The 15370-nt window shown below is 36.1% G+C and overlaps 4 protein-coding genes across 6 annotated transcripts in view; 2 read left to right on the top strand and 2 right to left on the bottom strand.

The window, feature by feature from the left end:
- The window catches only part of LOC105963828 (uncharacterized), a 35668-nt gene extending 33770 nt beyond the window's left edge, over positions 1-1898 (bottom strand). The window contains exons 1-6 of one of the 2 annotated variants that reach the window (XR_016029953.1): positions 1693-1859; positions 1351-1431; positions 683-772; positions 431-597; positions 238-307; positions 14-93 (exon numbers count right to left, since the gene is read on the bottom strand). Coding sequence is in view for 1 of the 2 variants with exons in the window: in XM_012988302.2 (XP_012843756.1) it covers positions 14-93; positions 238-307; positions 431-597; positions 683-772; positions 1351-1431; positions 1693-1770 (566 nt within the window). In the remaining variant the exon portion in view is untranslated. Of the gene's footprint in view, positions 1-13; positions 94-237; positions 308-430; positions 598-682; positions 773-1350; positions 1432-1692 lie in introns of both variants that reach the window. The other variant, XM_012988302.2, reaches the window with a different exon arrangement.
- A 498-nt stretch (positions 1899-2396) lies between these two features.
- On the bottom strand, positions 2397-4679 carry LOC105963826 (uncharacterized). 2 transcript variants are annotated; one of them, XM_012988301.2, is made up of 9 exons: positions 4511-4679; positions 4256-4336; positions 3811-3900; positions 3570-3736; positions 3329-3398; positions 3120-3199; positions 2968-3030; positions 2778-2854; positions 2397-2683 (listed from the first exon to the last, which is right to left on the bottom strand). In XM_012988301.2, exons 1-9 carry the CDS (start codon positions 4586-4588, stop codon positions 2583-2585), a joined length of 807 nt encoding a protein of 268 aa, XP_012843755.1. In that variant the 5' UTR covers positions 4589-4679; the 3' UTR covers positions 2397-2582. The 2 variants fall into 2 exon arrangements, with proteins under 2 accessions (XP_012843755.1, XP_088670799.1); XM_088814673.1 differs by having other exon boundaries at positions 3811-3910; positions 4511-4672.
- A 997-nt stretch (positions 4680-5676) lies between these two features.
- LOC105963825 (ATG8-interacting protein 2) lies at positions 5677-7838 on the top strand. The gene is made up of 3 exons (XM_012988299.2): positions 5677-5853; positions 6498-7262; positions 7550-7838. Exons 1-3 carry the CDS (start codon positions 5848-5850, stop codon positions 7652-7654), a joined length of 876 nt encoding a protein of 291 aa, XP_012843753.2. The 5' UTR covers positions 5677-5847; the 3' UTR covers positions 7655-7838.
- Positions 7839-8170: 332 nt separating this feature from the next.
- Positions 8171-11241, top strand: LOC105959163 (protein FAR1-RELATED SEQUENCE 5-like). Its single transcript, XM_088815066.1, has 3 exons — positions 8171-8506; positions 8885-10333; positions 10429-11241. The coding sequence occupies exons 1-3, from the start codon at positions 8453-8455 to the stop codon at positions 11239-11241; spliced, it is 2316 nt and encodes a 771-aa protein (XP_088671192.1). The 5' UTR covers positions 8171-8452.
- Positions 11242-15370: the final 4129 nt, after the last annotated feature.

Here is a 15370-nt window from a genome sequence, read left to right as displayed (position 1 = left end):
AGAATATACTCACCCAGTTCCAAGACCATATATTCTTTCGGGCGGAATAACGACTCCAGCAATCTCTCGAAGTAAAGCCTCCGCAAAACGGCCCTGTCAAGAATATATAATACAGGGTCAATATATTATTCTTAACTACTTGTATAATAAGATCACAAAATCTCGAGATTCTTTATTCTTGTACAACGTTCTATTACATAAATCTGCCGGGTCTTTTTTTCTGTGTGTAAAACGGACCTGTTTTGTCGTGACAATGTAGAGCTTTGAGCTAGCAAACTTCAGGGCATCCGCAACACCAGGATAAAATCTGCACCGTTATTAAATAAACCCGTAAAGATGAACATTTTAATAATTTGAAAAACCATCTCTAGCAAATGTAAAGCTACAGACTCAATAAAGGAAGAGTATTTCAAAAAGACGTTAATATTACCTGTTTGCCCCTATCCAGGTGGCCAAATCATTGTCAATCCATTCATCTCTGACCTTTCCGAAAAGATCAATTAGGACATCTCTATCCTCGTCCCATTCGGCCATTATTACAGGTTTTATTGTCGACCAGTTCTCCAATATTTCCTCTACTGTGAGTCCCTCTGCAATCTTGAATGCAGAGCATGAATACAAAAGGGTATTATAGGTATTAAATTTTCGATATATTCTGAGTATTTTTGGTTTAGATACCCACCGAAGATTTCCGAATAGAAGGCATTTGGATCTCCAGAAGCAACCTCACAAGTAGTAAATTTTCATATCCAGTTTCTACTACTGGTCGAACCTGAAACGAGTTAAACAGATTCATTAATCAGAGTATCTCTCGTAATTGGCATTGTTCTAAATTTAAAGGGGAAGACGAGAAATCATTGAAATTAAGCAATTAACAGTTACGAAATCGAATCCAAACAAGTGAATCTCGATATGCAGCAAATGCAATACTCAATAGTTCTAGCTCGCTATTCTTTTTCATCAATTCCTATAATAAATACATTGTTGTAACAAACAGCTAAGTAATATTATTCTTAGTTTTTTCCATATATTTATTATTTAATAATCTAAACAATGTCACAATTTCTATATCTTGTGCCGCAGCAGCAATGCTTCCCATAATCAAACAAAAACAACAAACGTAAATCCTGTAACATTTTGAGCTATTCAGAACTAAGAAATAATCATTTCTGAAAGTAAAAATAAAAATCGATGCAATAATTCTTTTTTTTTTCTTTGGTAACGAAGGAACCCGCAAAACGAGAGACGCAAACCACACTAGGCTAACCATGCATGACAAGCTCAACCTAGGTACCGATTTGATGCAATAAGATTAAACCGAATATAAAGAAAAATAGGAAGAAACATTACAATGTGCATCTGATCAACAATCCAATCCTCCAGCGACGATTCGACGCCATCGAATAGACTTGGCCATCTTACTTTAGCAGCCTATATCATCAGTCCATTATAAAAACCAATTTAATCAAAAATTAAAATAAAAACCCTAAATCCAACACAGTCACATGAATATATGTCTAATCCAACAAAATCCCTAAATTTCACTAACTACAACCCCAAAAAAAAGGGGGGAGGAAGAACAATTGAATACAAGTCAATGCGAGTCAAAATCAATTTTCTGATGCATTTCTACAAATTTGAAAGAAAAAAATTAAAAAAAAAAAAAAAAAAAAAAAAAAAAAAAAAAAAAACCTTGACAGCGGAAAGAGAGCTCTCGCCGCAGCTGTCGCAAAGGACTCCATCAAAATCCAGAGCATAGAGATCCGCCATCACTGTTCTGTGCTGAGTGCTGACTCTTCCTGTTTTTCCTTTTTTTTTTCTTTTTTTTTTTTTTTTTGTTTTTTGGGATTTAATAATTACTATCTAGAAGAACAAATTGCAGATAACCTCTTCTGTTTATTTCCCGCCACGTGGCCACACATTTTATTGTGGGCCACACATAAATTTGGGCCTTTAGTTGGGCTGATTTCAAATTTGTTCGTGTATTTTTTTTTTGGAATAATCAGAAATCAGAATTTAAAAACTAATTTCGAAATTAGAAAAAAATTGTATCGAAATCGACGGAATTTGAAATTTTTATTGTTTATTCACATATAAATTAAATTTTGAATTATTCGACTTTTTTTTACAAAAAATAAATTTTGGATCATAAATCAAGATCCTATGTATTTCGAATTAACTTGCCAAACGGTTCCTATGTCGAGTTTGTTAGACATTGTCGGTCTAGTTTGATTTACGTCTTTCGTATGATTTGCAAGCTATTATACGACAGTGTAGGTTTATCAAATGCACTTATATGGTTGGTTGTCGGTTCTTTCATTACTAAAAATAAATAAATAAAATGTATAAGTAATCGGAACATTACGCATGTCGGACTTCAAACTACGCTGCAAAAATGAAAAAATCGACCTTAATTAACAAATAATAATATATCAAATTTAATAGATGATTCAAGACCTTTACAACACATACACAAACAATGAAAACAGTATTGTGATAATAATGCTCGATATCTCAAGTTTATTAAATGAATGATGTAACTAATGCTGCTCGAGTATCGAAACAGTACGCTGATGTGGCGATCATTTGAGCTTTTCGCTGAAGTCCGATAACTGAAGAAGGCGAATCCTGGAAATTCTTGCGGCCTCCTCTCTCTCTTTTGGTGTGTTATATCCCCAATCCCCTGTTTTTTTCCATTGTTACATTGTTTTAATAATCTATATAATAATAATAATAATAAAAATTATATATAAGCAATATTTCGTGTTTTGCTTTACCTAAATACAGGTTCCACTTGCTCAATTCCGGCTCGTTAATCACATTCTTTAGAGTCGCAAGTCGATCTTCAACGAAGCTTTTTTCAACGTACACCATTTAAATATGCATTTTTTAGAATTTGTGTTTCGAGTAAATATCGAATACTGCACAGTATTTAATTATTTAATCAATCGTCGAAAGGGATCTTACTGAAGGGTTAAACCCTGGTGTTCTGGCATGTCCTGAAGCTGCTTCAGCACTTTTACTTTAGGACTGCCAAAAATTTCGACAGAAAACAAACTTGTTTTTTAATTTTTTTTTAGTTTTAATTTTTTTTCAAATTTTGAATATTACATACTCACCCAGTTCCAAGGCCATAGATTCTTTCAGGCGGAAAATCGATTCCACCGAGCTCTCGAAGTAAAGCTTCAACAAAACGGCCCTGTCAAGAATATATAATACACATGGCAATATATTATTCTCGTACCACTTGTGTAATAAGATCATGAGACATTCGATTTTGTCTGAATTATTTTTTAAGCTTATATACAGTTTTGTTTTTTCAACGGACCTGTTTAGTTGTGACGATGTAGAGCTTCGAGCTGGCAAACTTCAGGGCATCCGCAACACCGGGATAAAATCTGCAGGTTATAAAAACATAAATATCAACATTCACAAGGACTCAATTGCAAATTTGCAATGTGGATTAAATCCAAGCCATCTCAAATCAACAATTTTTTTTATGCATTTGAATAATGTTATAAACCTATAAACTCAACAGAGAAGAGTATTTCAAATTACAACATAATTACCTATTTGCCCCTATCCAAGTAGCCAAATCATTGTCCAACCATTCGTCTCTGACCTTTCCAAAAAGGTCGATTAGGGCATCTCTATTTTCATCCCATTCGGACATTATTACAGGTTTTATTGTCAACCAGTTCTCCAGTACTTCCTCTACCGTGAGTCCCTCAGCAACCTTGTACTTTCAAACCATTTAATATATAAGGGTATTATAGGTATTCGGAATATTTTCGGTTTTTAAATACTCACTGAAGACTTCCGAATAGAAGGAATTTTGGTCTCCAATAGCAATCTCACAAGTAGTAAAATTTCGTATCCGGTTTCTACTACCGGTCGAACCTGAAAACCACTTTAACAGATTTATCAATCAGAGTATCTCGCGTAAATAATAGTATGCTAATTTAAAGAATTGCCGTAAAAATGCAACACTCGAGATAATCATGCAAGATAACAACAAGGGCTTCATCAATTCATATAAATACGTTGCTGTAAGAAACAAATTAATTACTTAATATTATCCTTCGTTTTTTTTTTCCCCTTCGTATTTTTGATAATCCGACAATGTCACGATTTCTATCAACAATGCCTCTGATAATCAAACAGTAACTACGAAAGAATTATTTCTGAAAATAAAATGATATAAATCAATGCAATTGCAATCAGTTAAAACAAAAAAAATAGGAAGACTTATTACAATGTGCATCTGATCGACAATCCAATCCTCCAGCGACGAATCCACGTCATCGAACAAACTTGGCCATCTTACTTTAGCAGCCTATATCAGTTCATAAACAAACCAAATTAATTAGAGGAAGCAAAAAAGAAAAATCAATAATCCACAGACATAATGAATATGAGTTTCTCAGTGAGTCATTTCAACAAACAGATTGTAAGCATTTTTCATTTCATGAAATTATAACAAAATATACAACAAAAAAAAATATAGAACCTTGACAGCAGAAAGAGAGCTCTCTCCGCAACTATCGCACACTACTCCATCAAAATCGAGAGCATAGAGATCACCCATCACTGTGTGCTGACACTGCGTTTTTTTGAGGGATTAATTATTATTAAATAATATCAAAGAAAAGGAAAAAGACAAATTGCAGATAAGCTTCTGTTTATTACCCGCCACAATAAATTTGGGATTACTTGAGGTTTTTTTTTTTTTTTTTTTTTTTTTAATTGGATTGTTTATCCACTTATGTAAAGTTTGACTCTCCTGTAATTTTTTAGCAGCCCAATAATTTAACATTTAATTCCAATTTTGTTATTATAAAATAAATCGTAAATCAAAATTTCGGAACTTGAAATGAAAAAACTTTTTAAAATTGTAAATTTTCAAATTGATGTCGACATAATTAGTAAGATCCAATTAGCACGGACACGGGAACGTGGACACGACGAAACGAGAAAACTGATACGAGAATGTGGGGAAACATGCATATATTAAAAATATAGGGGTACATTAATAATTTTTAAGAACCTATTATAACGTTTAATTTGTATGTTTGTCATCAATTACATATTCGCATCTATATTCCGGGCATATATATTCATTTAGCATGTAATTAGCATCTAAAATATTAAAACACCACTGGAAGTGAAAAAGAAAAAGTAGGCAATTTCGAATCATTATGTAAAACATATTTTGGATTTTTTTTTGTTGGAAACGCGTTTATATTTTCCATTATTATCAGAAACGTTTCTCTATTTACAAAACACCCCCAAAATGTTTTCAATAGGTGTCATCTTCTCGGTTTCTAAAACGTTTTCGAAGCATGAAATCGCGTACGAATAGAAGTTTTTGTGCAGCATAGCCAGAAAAATAATTTTCAAAAAAATTTAAGGATCCTAGGAAATAGTTTTGGAAATTATAAAACGGAAAATCAAAATCTAATATGTATTATAATTTTGTCAAAAAGAAAACGAAAAAATCGGAACATCCGCATCATCGAAATCGACGAAATTCAGATTTTTCTTCTTCTAAATTTCACCCCCATTCTGCAAGTATTATGAAATTTCAAATTTCCACTACAAAGTTTTCTCAAAATATCTTAAAAGATGAATTTTAAAATATTAATATATATATTTATTTAACATAAATTAAAATACAAGTGATTCTTTGCCAACATGCCAAGAAAACAAAATGCTAAATTGGGTCAACTGCCACAGCCGGTAACAGCAGTTGCATAACCGGCTGTCCCGGTTTTCATCTCCCCCAAATTTATCTCTTATCCTCTTTCATCTTCTTCACTTTTTTCTCTGCTGCAATTTTTCCGAGCTATGGATGTAAGTAATACTAATTACAACTCTTTTACCGATTAATTAATTAATCTTATTCGTTAATTCGTTGTATGATTAATCTCGCTAGACTTTGACGAATTTGTCTGTCGATTTTTACAGTAGAATTAGGGTTTCTGAATTATTGAAGTCAATACATGACTGATCATACTTAATTTTGTTCTCACTGCAAACACTTGTGATCGTGTGTTTCTGTATGAGATTGGTTTTATATTTTGATGTCGATTTGGATGCCGAAAATGCGTTCTCGAGTAGGTTTACGATTTTTAGGGTTTTTTCGAGTACTGATTGAAAGTTTATTTTTTACTGGCGTTGAAGATGGTATGATTGTGATCTGAGTAAGTTATTCTGTTAATTGTGTAGTTAAGCTTTTGATGTTTGGAGAGTTGGCTTCTTGTTGGAATTTATGCTTCGTTAGAATCTACGATACGTGATGAAAGTTACCGTAAAGACGTCGAAAATTCAATTACCTGCGTATTTTTCATTTCGATAGTTCTCTAAAGAATATTTTTTTACAATTCTATACGAATAAATATATGTATATGTGCTTATCTTTTGTATTTGTGTATCTCTGATGTTTTCCTTTCGATAAAAAAATAGCTTTTCACAATTTATATGATCTTAACCCACAGATGTCAGATAGTAATGAAGGAGAGGAGATTGTTCGAAAAGGAAACGAATGGGAAGTTGTAGTACTCACAGAATCTACTTATGCTGCTGCTCCTAATCCGAAACAGGACGTTCGAGATACGATTCAAAGCAATTTAATCGGGGAAGATAATGCCGACTCTGCTCCCCCTGCAATGTTCATGTCTGGTCACTTTAAACTTTCACCAAGTACAGATAAGAACTTGCAAGTGGAACCCGTCTACGAGGAGAATATGGGGCAGCAAAGTGGTAATCCCGATTTAAAGCACGAAGAAGATTTGCATATCAAAGGACTGATTTCCGATGAATTTACTGGAGTTCCTCAATTTGATGAAAAGGGCAACACCATGTCATTCTTTAGTTCCGACTTTGGGGATATTGCATCGTCAAATTTGATAGAGAAAGAGCAGAGCATGTACAGTACTCGGACGGTTGTTTCTTGTGACGATGAAGCTAATGAGGGCACTGAGATTGATGACCCGTTTGAATCTCCGGACCAGTCTGTGAATCCAGGCATATCGAATGTGCAGAAACGTATTGAAGAAGATAAGTCGAACGAATCGCCTAATCTACCTTGGTGGAGAAAGCATGGTGCTTCGTTATACGGCCATGTGAAAAATGTGAATCCGTTTTGGCCTTACTTTGTTGCCGCCACAGTTGTTGTGGGGTTTGTGATTATCGGTCGTAGATGGCAGAGGGATAAGCCGCCGGTTTTTCGGATCAAGCCTTTGTTGGTTATTGCCGATGAGGTTAATTAATTAATTATTCTCTTTTTTGACATCTTCCTAATTATAACGGTGAAACCACAGTTGCTGCTGCTGTTGTCTGAGGCCTCGTTTGGTTGCCAAGATAGGATAAGCCAAGATAAGATAATATTATTTTATCTTGGCTAATCTCGACGTTCAAACGAGGCCTTAGTGCATCAGTTTAGTTTTCGGCATTAAAGTCTTGATCCCTCTGATTTTTGTTTAGACTTTAGTTCTTATGTTGCAATGATGTTAATTGGTTCGTATGTTATTGTTGTCTATGTAAACAGGGGTCTGGTTGGGTTATCGGTCCTTTGTCAAGACTTAAGTATGTCTCTTCGGGTGGTCATCGACACAGTTCGTACAGCAGAATGAGCTCCTCGACAGAACTTTGAACGATGAAGGGAAGAAATACGACATTCAAAGTTAGCTCGTGTAAGAAAAAAACCGCGTTTGTCTTGTAGATTTGTTGTCTTGTGGGATTTTACAAATCGATGTGTAATGCTACATATTTATATGGTTGTTTTTGTGTAAATAAGTACATGATTTATTGTAATGTAAGATATGCTATGCTTGCTATATGTTGGTTTGTATATATATATATGTATATATGAATGTATATTTTGTTTTATTGTAAATTAAGATTTGCTTGGCTTGCTATATGTGATTTTATTTCTACATTGTAAATAATTATGAGTGAGTAAGGCAGGTAGCAATTTTTTATTAATTGTATTATTTTAATGAATTAGTCCGGTTCGATTCTAAAAACACTGGTCAGACCTAGGGTGGAAATCGGACGGATATAATCGGAATTATGATTTTTGGGAAAATTCTATTTTTTTTGGAGGTTTCAACTTTCAAGAAAACAAAAAATTGGAATTTCGGAAATAAATACCATTTCAGAAAGGGGGCAACTATTTTGAATACTAACTTTTGCTTAGTTGAATACCAAAAAAATAGAAATTAAATAATTAATTGGAAATTACTTTAATACCCTTAATGAAAATTAAAACCAAATAATATTACAAATACTATTTTTCTTTCTTAAAAACCAAATAATCAAAAACCTAAAAAAACATTTCCCTCCTCACTCCCAAACCCCTCACCTCCTCCACCTCCTTCTTCTCCCTCCCCAAAAACCCTCCTAAAAAACCCCAAAACAAAAGAAATCAAAACCTTACACAACTTGCAAAATGGCCTCAAATGACAATAGAATGGTAGTTTACGAGCAAGGAGAACCCATTCAGGTATGTATTCATGTATTTTTTGAGCTAAAACATCGATTTTGAAATTTTTTTTTTTTTTAAGCTCGCCATGTATTTTCGACACATACAGGTCGAAAATACACCTATTTTTCGACATGTATGTGTCGAAAATACCCTTAGATTTCGACACTTAAGTGTCGAATTATGATGCAATTTTCGACACTTAAGTGTCGAAAATTACCCAAAGTTTCGACACTTAAGTGTCGAAAATTGCATCATAATTCGACACTTAAGTGTCGAAATCTAGGGTAATTTTCGACACTTAAGTGTCGAAAATTGCATCATAATTCGACAACTTAAGTGTCGAATTTGTTCCTGTTGCAAATTTACTTGTCTTATATTTTCGACTCTTTTGTGTAGATCGATTGCACCCATTCATTTACCACGTCCGAAAAATTCCCAACAAAAGAAGCTTTAATGGCATGGGTTCGTGAAGTATGTAAAAGAATTGGAATGGTGTTAATGATTGGGGGTTCGAGTGACGGGGATAGAGGACGTAGGACACCGTATGTGATTGTTCGTTGTGAGCGTGGGGGCCATTATGTTGGCAAGAAGGTACCAGGTGAAGATGATCAAAGACCGGGAAAAAGGAGCACCGGTTCAAAGAAATGCAATTGTCCGTTTAAATTGAAGGGGACAAGGGAACACAAGGATGATGAAAAGGCTGAGTGGAAATTGGATGTTAGTTGTGGTATTCACAACCACAACTTATTCGAAAACTTGCACGGACACTCTTATGCCGGAAGATTATCAAAGGAGGATGTTTCCTTTGTTCACACTATGAAGAAAGCAATGGTGAAACCAAGGGAAATTCTAAGAGCATTGAAGCAAAAGGACCCGTCTAATGTAACTGGTATGAAGACAGTTTACAATACTATCTCTAAGTTAAATTTCAGTGAATTGGATGGGAGATCTCAATTGCAATCATTGTTTGTCAAGTTGAAAGAAGATGAATACCTCTCGTACCATAGATCGAACGAGTTGAATGCGATTACCGACTTGTTTTGGATCCACCCGAAATGCATTAAGTTGGCACAGTCGTATCCGTACGTATTCGTCATCGATTGCACGTACAAGACCAATCGTTACGGACTCCCATTTCTTGAGATTGTGGGTTTTACTTGTACCAACAAGACGTTCTCAATTGCCTTTGCTTACTTGGACCACGAAAAGACGGAAAATTTTGAATGGGCGTTGCGTTGTTTGAAGGAGGCCATGACCAGTTGTCCTCGGCCTAATTGCATTGTAACAGATCGAGATTTGGGTTTAATGAAAGCAGTGGCCAATGTGTATCCATCGAGTCATCACTTGCTGTGTCGGTGGCATGTGAACAAGAATATAGTGGCCAATTGTAAGAAATTGTTCCCAAAGGACATCACCAAATGGAAGCAATTTCAGTCGAGTTTTTCGGCTCTTATTGAAAGAAATACCATAGAGGAGTTCAATGAGGATTGGGAGGATTTGAAAAGAACATTTATTGGTTATCTCCCGGCTATAGAGTATGTAGCTAATTCATGGTTGGATCCGTACAAGGAGAGACTTGTATCGGTGTGGACAAATAAGTATACTCATTTTGGAACGTACACTTCTAATAGGGTGGAGGGGGCACACGGACGAATGAAAAGGGATGTGCGTAATTCAACTGGCACATTTGTGGATTTGTATACGAAAGTCCACAATCAAATTGTCGAACAACACAATGACATCAAGGCTTCCTTTGAAGTAAGTAAAAATACTTACGAGCACACTTTCAAAACGTTGATATACAATGAGCTTCGTGGAAGTATCTCAAAATACGCTCTACAACTAGTTGTTCTCCAAAGGTAAATGTCGCTACTATCGTCTCATTTCATTGAAATTGTATTTTATAATTGTGCTGAGTAATGAAATGTAATATACTGCAGCTTATACCTGTACTGATGAGATTACGAGGGCATTCGAATGATTCTTTCAACACTATACCAACTCAAGAGTCAGGAAAAAGCACTATACCGACACAAGAGTCGGTCAAACCATTATTTGAAGATGCAGATGTGGGATTGCCACCAGGTTTGATCGGCAAGAATAAGTACATTGACACGATCCATCCACGATTTCGTATGCACGTTCGAGAAATCATCAATGTCGGTTCAGATGGACACTGTGGATTTCGGGCAGTTGCCTCTATGATGGGATTTGGAGAAGATGAATGGGGTCGAGTGCGAGATGACATGCTACGGGAGTTGACTTCTAATTTTTCCACTTACACGACCATGCACCGTGGCGAAGAAACCGTTAGAAGCATGCAAGCTATTGTGAGTAACTGGGATGTTCCTGCAACTCGTGATCATTGGATGTCTTTGCCAAATATGGGTCATGTAATTGCTTCAACATACAATATTGTGCTTGTCTACTTATCCAAGTATCAGTGTCTCACGTTCCTTCCCCTATCGAGCGATCCAAAGCTTTTCAGCGAGAGGCAAGAGCACGGTATGGCATTCGTCGACAACTGTCACTTCGTGCATGTTGTATTGAACAAGAATTGTCCAATACCTCCTATCGCCGATTATTGGTACCGATGTCATGATCCTAAAGCTGATGGTTGGAAGCCTGCAGAAATGGATGGTCGGATTACAGCATTTCGAGAATTAATAGGTCAAAATGTTGCCACGCGAGAGAGTTTCGAGATTATTACTATATCAGACAATGGTGATAGTTCTCCCAACATAAATATGTAAAGTTACTGGTGCTACATTTCAATGTTATTAAGTGTTGGGTTTTTATTTGAAAAAACTATGTTTTTTTTTTAAACCCCAAATATATTGCAATGTAAGATAAAAAACACATGTACGTAGTTTTTGGACAAAAAAAAAATAAATTTGCAATTTTTTCCCAAAAAAAAAAATTTGTATACAGACCAAATTCGACAGCTAGCTGTCGAATTACACACAGTAATTCGACAGCTAGCTGTCGAATTGGGACTGTATACAAATTTTTTTTTTTTGGAAAAAATTGCAAATTTATTTTTTTTTTGTGAAATTAACCCCGAATATATTGCAATGTAACATAAAAAACACATCTAAGTGTTTTTGGACAAAAAAAAAATAAAATTGCAATTTTTTCAAAAAACAAAAAAAAAAATTGCAAACAGCTCCAATTCGACAGCTAGCTGTCGAATTATTGTGTATAATTCGACAGCTAGCTGTCGAATTTGAGCTGTTTACATTTTTTTTTTTTTTTGAAAAAATTGCAATTTTATTTTTTTTTTGTGCAATTAACCCCAAATATATTGCAATGTAAGATAAAAAACATATTGTAAGTGTTTTTGGAAAAAAAAAAAAAAAAAATTACAAATTTTCAAAAAAAAAAAAATTTGATACAGCTCAAATTCGACAGCTAGCTGTCGAATTACTCTCTGTAATTCGACAGCTAGCTGTCGAAATTTAGCTGTATCAAATTTTTATTTTTTTGAAAAATTTGTAAATTTTTTTTTTTTTTTTTTTTTGTGAATTTAACCCCAAGTATATTGCAATGTAAGATAAAAATAATTTGATACAAGACTAATCCCAAATATATTTCAAATTACCAAAAATAATTTCATTACAAACAACCAAAATCCATATAAAACTAAATTAAAAAGCAAGTAAAACAAATAAAATCCATAAAACAACATCCATCTAAAAAAATACAAGACTAATCCTGTGTTTTTTTCTTCCTACTAAACACGCGTTTCAGAACCGCCTGTGGGGCATCGGACGAGCTCGATGGCGGTGGAAGTGGCCCTATCGAGCTACCTGGAGGTGGTGGTGGTGGGGCATCCGACGACCTCGAAGGAGGTGGAAGTGGGGCATCCGGCTCGATCAATCTGACAATATCATTTAGGGTCCCCCACATGACCGTATGAGCGTCGGATGGCGCAAGTCCCCGTACCTCGCTAAGTGTACCCTTCACCAACTCCAAAATTTGTGAAAGTTGGACCTCCTTATCGGTACCACCCTCTGGACGAGCTTCATGGGGTCGAGGTCGATCCGCCTGGGGTCGAGTAGGATGGGCTCCATGCCTACTCAGTTGTAACATGCATCTGGGTCGGAACCAATTCATGTAGTCCGGCGAAGTGTCCGCCTCCCCGAGTTCAATTTCAACGGACCTCGACTCCTCGTCCAGACAATACTCCTCCCACCGATCAGAGAATCGTTCGCCGTACGCAACGAAAATTGAGTTCTGGACCGGTCGACCTTTGCTAACTAGAGCTTTGTACATATCTTTTGACATGTATGCACGACCTGGAATGATTTGCACCCGGTTGAACTGCCTCAAGACTCTGTCCGGATGATATGCCTCGAAGTGGTCCATGCAACATATCATCCCACTAAACCAAGCAGAATCTGGCATCGGGAAACGATCACGAATAGCCGTATACGGTGACCATATAACCTAAGTAAAACATATTAAATAAAAAATTAGATGTAAAACATATAACCTAAGTAGTAATAACAGATTATTAAAGTGGTATGTTACCTGATCGGGGATCAAATCATCTAATCGAGATCGCAGGTACGACGCTCGTTCAGGCGTTGAAGTAGTCTTTGACTGAGGCTCCCATCGGCTCGCTAATGGCCCCTCGAATTCCGTCTTCAATGTGCCACCCCCCAAATAAGGAAAGTGCTCGTAAATCCATGACTGAAAGAGCGTCAGCCAGCCAGCCATCGAGTTCGTTGATTTTTGTGAGGCTGAGGAAAGCTCATCGTACAACCGGCAAAGACATGCAGTGCCCCAAGCATACTCGCCGATCCGATCCAAATCAGCTACAAGATTTAGGTACTCAACGCTTACCATGTTGCCTGTCTTGTCGCACAGTATAGTACACCCGAGCAAAAATAACAAATACGCCCGAATGGCGTACGTCCTCTTCTCTGCACTATCTCTCAGGGTCACTTTGCTAAATTTAGCCTTCAACCATTCCAACTTGACCGCTTTCTTCTTGTTTACATCGTCCGGGTACTCACCTAGCAACTGGAACATCAAAGTACTGGGAATGGTTTTGGAATCACGGACCAAACGCTCGCAAGATACGGTACGCCCAACAACTGGCAAACCGACCAACGAACTCACATCGTCAAGTGTGATGGTCATCTCTCCAACAGGTAAGTGAAATGTGTTGGTAGCTGGCTGCCATCTCTCTACGAAGGCTCTAAGTAGATGGCCGTCCACAGTGTTGTACGATGCCTGTACAACTGACATTAAACCACATCTTTGTACTACATCTTTAATAAACGGCGCCGGCTCCCAACCTTTCAAAGTTGTTGTGTGATTTCGTATTCGAAATTCTGAGCCGCGCTCCGAACGATCTGGCCCTCCGTTCACAATATGATAAGCAATGTGCTTATCAAATTTTGTGTACAATTCCGGTATCTCGGGACCTAGGACCGGTTCATTGCTCGAATCACCAACTTGTACAGTCGAATGTACAGCCGGCACCGGATTCGTTGACGAAGAACCCTCTCCAGACTTCTTCTTGGTCGTGGTCTTTTTCTTGGTCGTGACAGGTATGCCCTTGCCTTTATCGGATAATTCCTTCCTCTTTTTACGGTTCGAGACAGTCGGAGGTATACGAGGTTGACGTGGTTCTTCCACTGCAAAATAACACACAAATAAAAATTAATATACATAATATAAACACAAGCAAATAAAAATAGGAAAAAAAAAAAAAAAAAAAAAAAAAAAAAAAAAAAAAAATTTCACAGTTTAAATTCGACAGAAACCTGTCGAAATATGGGGTAATTTTCGACAGTTTACTGTCGAAAATGGATTGAATTTTCGACAGGTTGCTGTCGAAAATGAAACCCATTTTCGACAGTAAACTGTCGAAAATAACAAAATCAAAAGCAACCCTTTCACCATTTTCGACATCTACATGTCGAAATTTGGATGAATTTTCGACAACAACATGTCGAAAATTCATCCAAATTTCGACATGTACAGGTCGAAAATGGAGAACGAAGAACCGACCCACGAATCTCAAATCAATGCTCAAATCGACTGAAATCAGATGCACCCATTACTAATTAACGATCATTCTAACCTAAAACAACCAAATCCTAATTACCCATATCAAACATTCAAATCTTAAATAAATATTAAAGAAAAAAAAAATCGAAACAACTATAACTTACTATTCGAAGAAGACGACGGCGGCGGCTTTGGGCGACGTTGGGCGGCGTGGGCGGCGTTAGGCGGTGTTTGGCGTCGGCGTCCGGCGGCGGCGATGGTTGGGCGGCGGCGGCGGCGTCGGGCGGCGTGAGGTTGACGGAGGGAGTTTTTGTGTTTGATTTTTTTTTTCTTTTTTTTTTATTTGGTTTTCAAATAGGTAATTTCAAAGAAAAATTAATGTAATTAGTATTTTGTATGAAAGGGTATTTTTGTACTTTTATTTTTATTTTGGTATTAAAGTAAGAAAAAACTTAAAAATATGTACTCAATTGTGGTTTTCAACTAGGTAGTATTCAACTAAGCAAAAATTAGTATTCAAAATAGTTGCCCCCTTTCAGAAATTGTAAATATTCGAATAGGAGTCGGTCAAATTTCAAATATCTCCTCTTTAGTCATATATAATATAAATTCCATAATAATTTTTTGATATTATAAGTGTAATCTTTGAGAAAACAAATGATATTTTCCTAAATTTAGATTGTACCGAAAATCGGAATTTAATATGTATTCCATTTTCGCTAAGAAATCGGAACTCAAAAATCATAATGAAAAGTTATTACTTCAAAATAAAAAATATATTGATCAAAATCGACATAATTCAAAAATTTCATTTCAATTTTAGTCCATAGTCAGACCACCAACTAAGGGGGGCATTGT

Source organism: Erythranthe guttata, chromosome 2 (genome assembly GCF_056151865.1).
Source record: "Erythranthe guttata isolate IM_541 chromosome 2, IM_541, whole genome shotgun sequence".
Classification (NCBI taxonomy): Eukaryota; Viridiplantae; Streptophyta; class Magnoliopsida; order Lamiales; family Phrymaceae; genus Erythranthe; species Erythranthe guttata.
This window is presented reverse-complemented; position numbering and strand designations above follow the sequence as displayed.

Bases quoted from the DNA above. Each gene is read 5' to 3' on its own strand.
- LOC105963826 (XM_012988301.2), bottom strand. From the start codon at position 4,588: ATGGGTGATCTCTATGCTCTCGATTTTGATGGAGTAGTGTGCGATAGT. The intron at 3,399-3,569 runs GTAATTATGTTG...TATAACCTGCAG, and splicing joins ACTTGGATAGGGGCAAATAG to ATTTTATCCCGGTGTTGCGG. The intron at 2,684-2,777 runs GTAAAGCAAAAC...GGAAAAAAACAG, and splicing joins CAAGTGGAACCTGTATTTAG to GGGATTGGGGATATAACACA.
- LOC105959163 (XM_088815066.1), top strand. From the start codon at position 8,453: ATGGCCTCAAATGACAATAGAATGGTAGTTTACGAGCAAGGAGAACCC. The intron at 8,507-8,884 runs GTATGTATTCAT...TCTTTTGTGTAG, and splicing joins AGCAAGGAGAACCCATTCAG to ATCGATTGCACCCATTCATT. The intron at 10,334-10,428 runs GTTGTTCTCCAA...AATATACTGCAG, and splicing joins CAAAATACGCTCTACAACTA to CTTATACCTGTACTGATGAG.
- LOC105963825 (XM_012988299.2), top strand. The intron at 7,263-7,549 runs GTTAATTAATTA...CTATGTAAACAG, and splicing joins TGTTGGTTATTGCCGATGAG to GGGTCTGGTTGGGTTATCGG.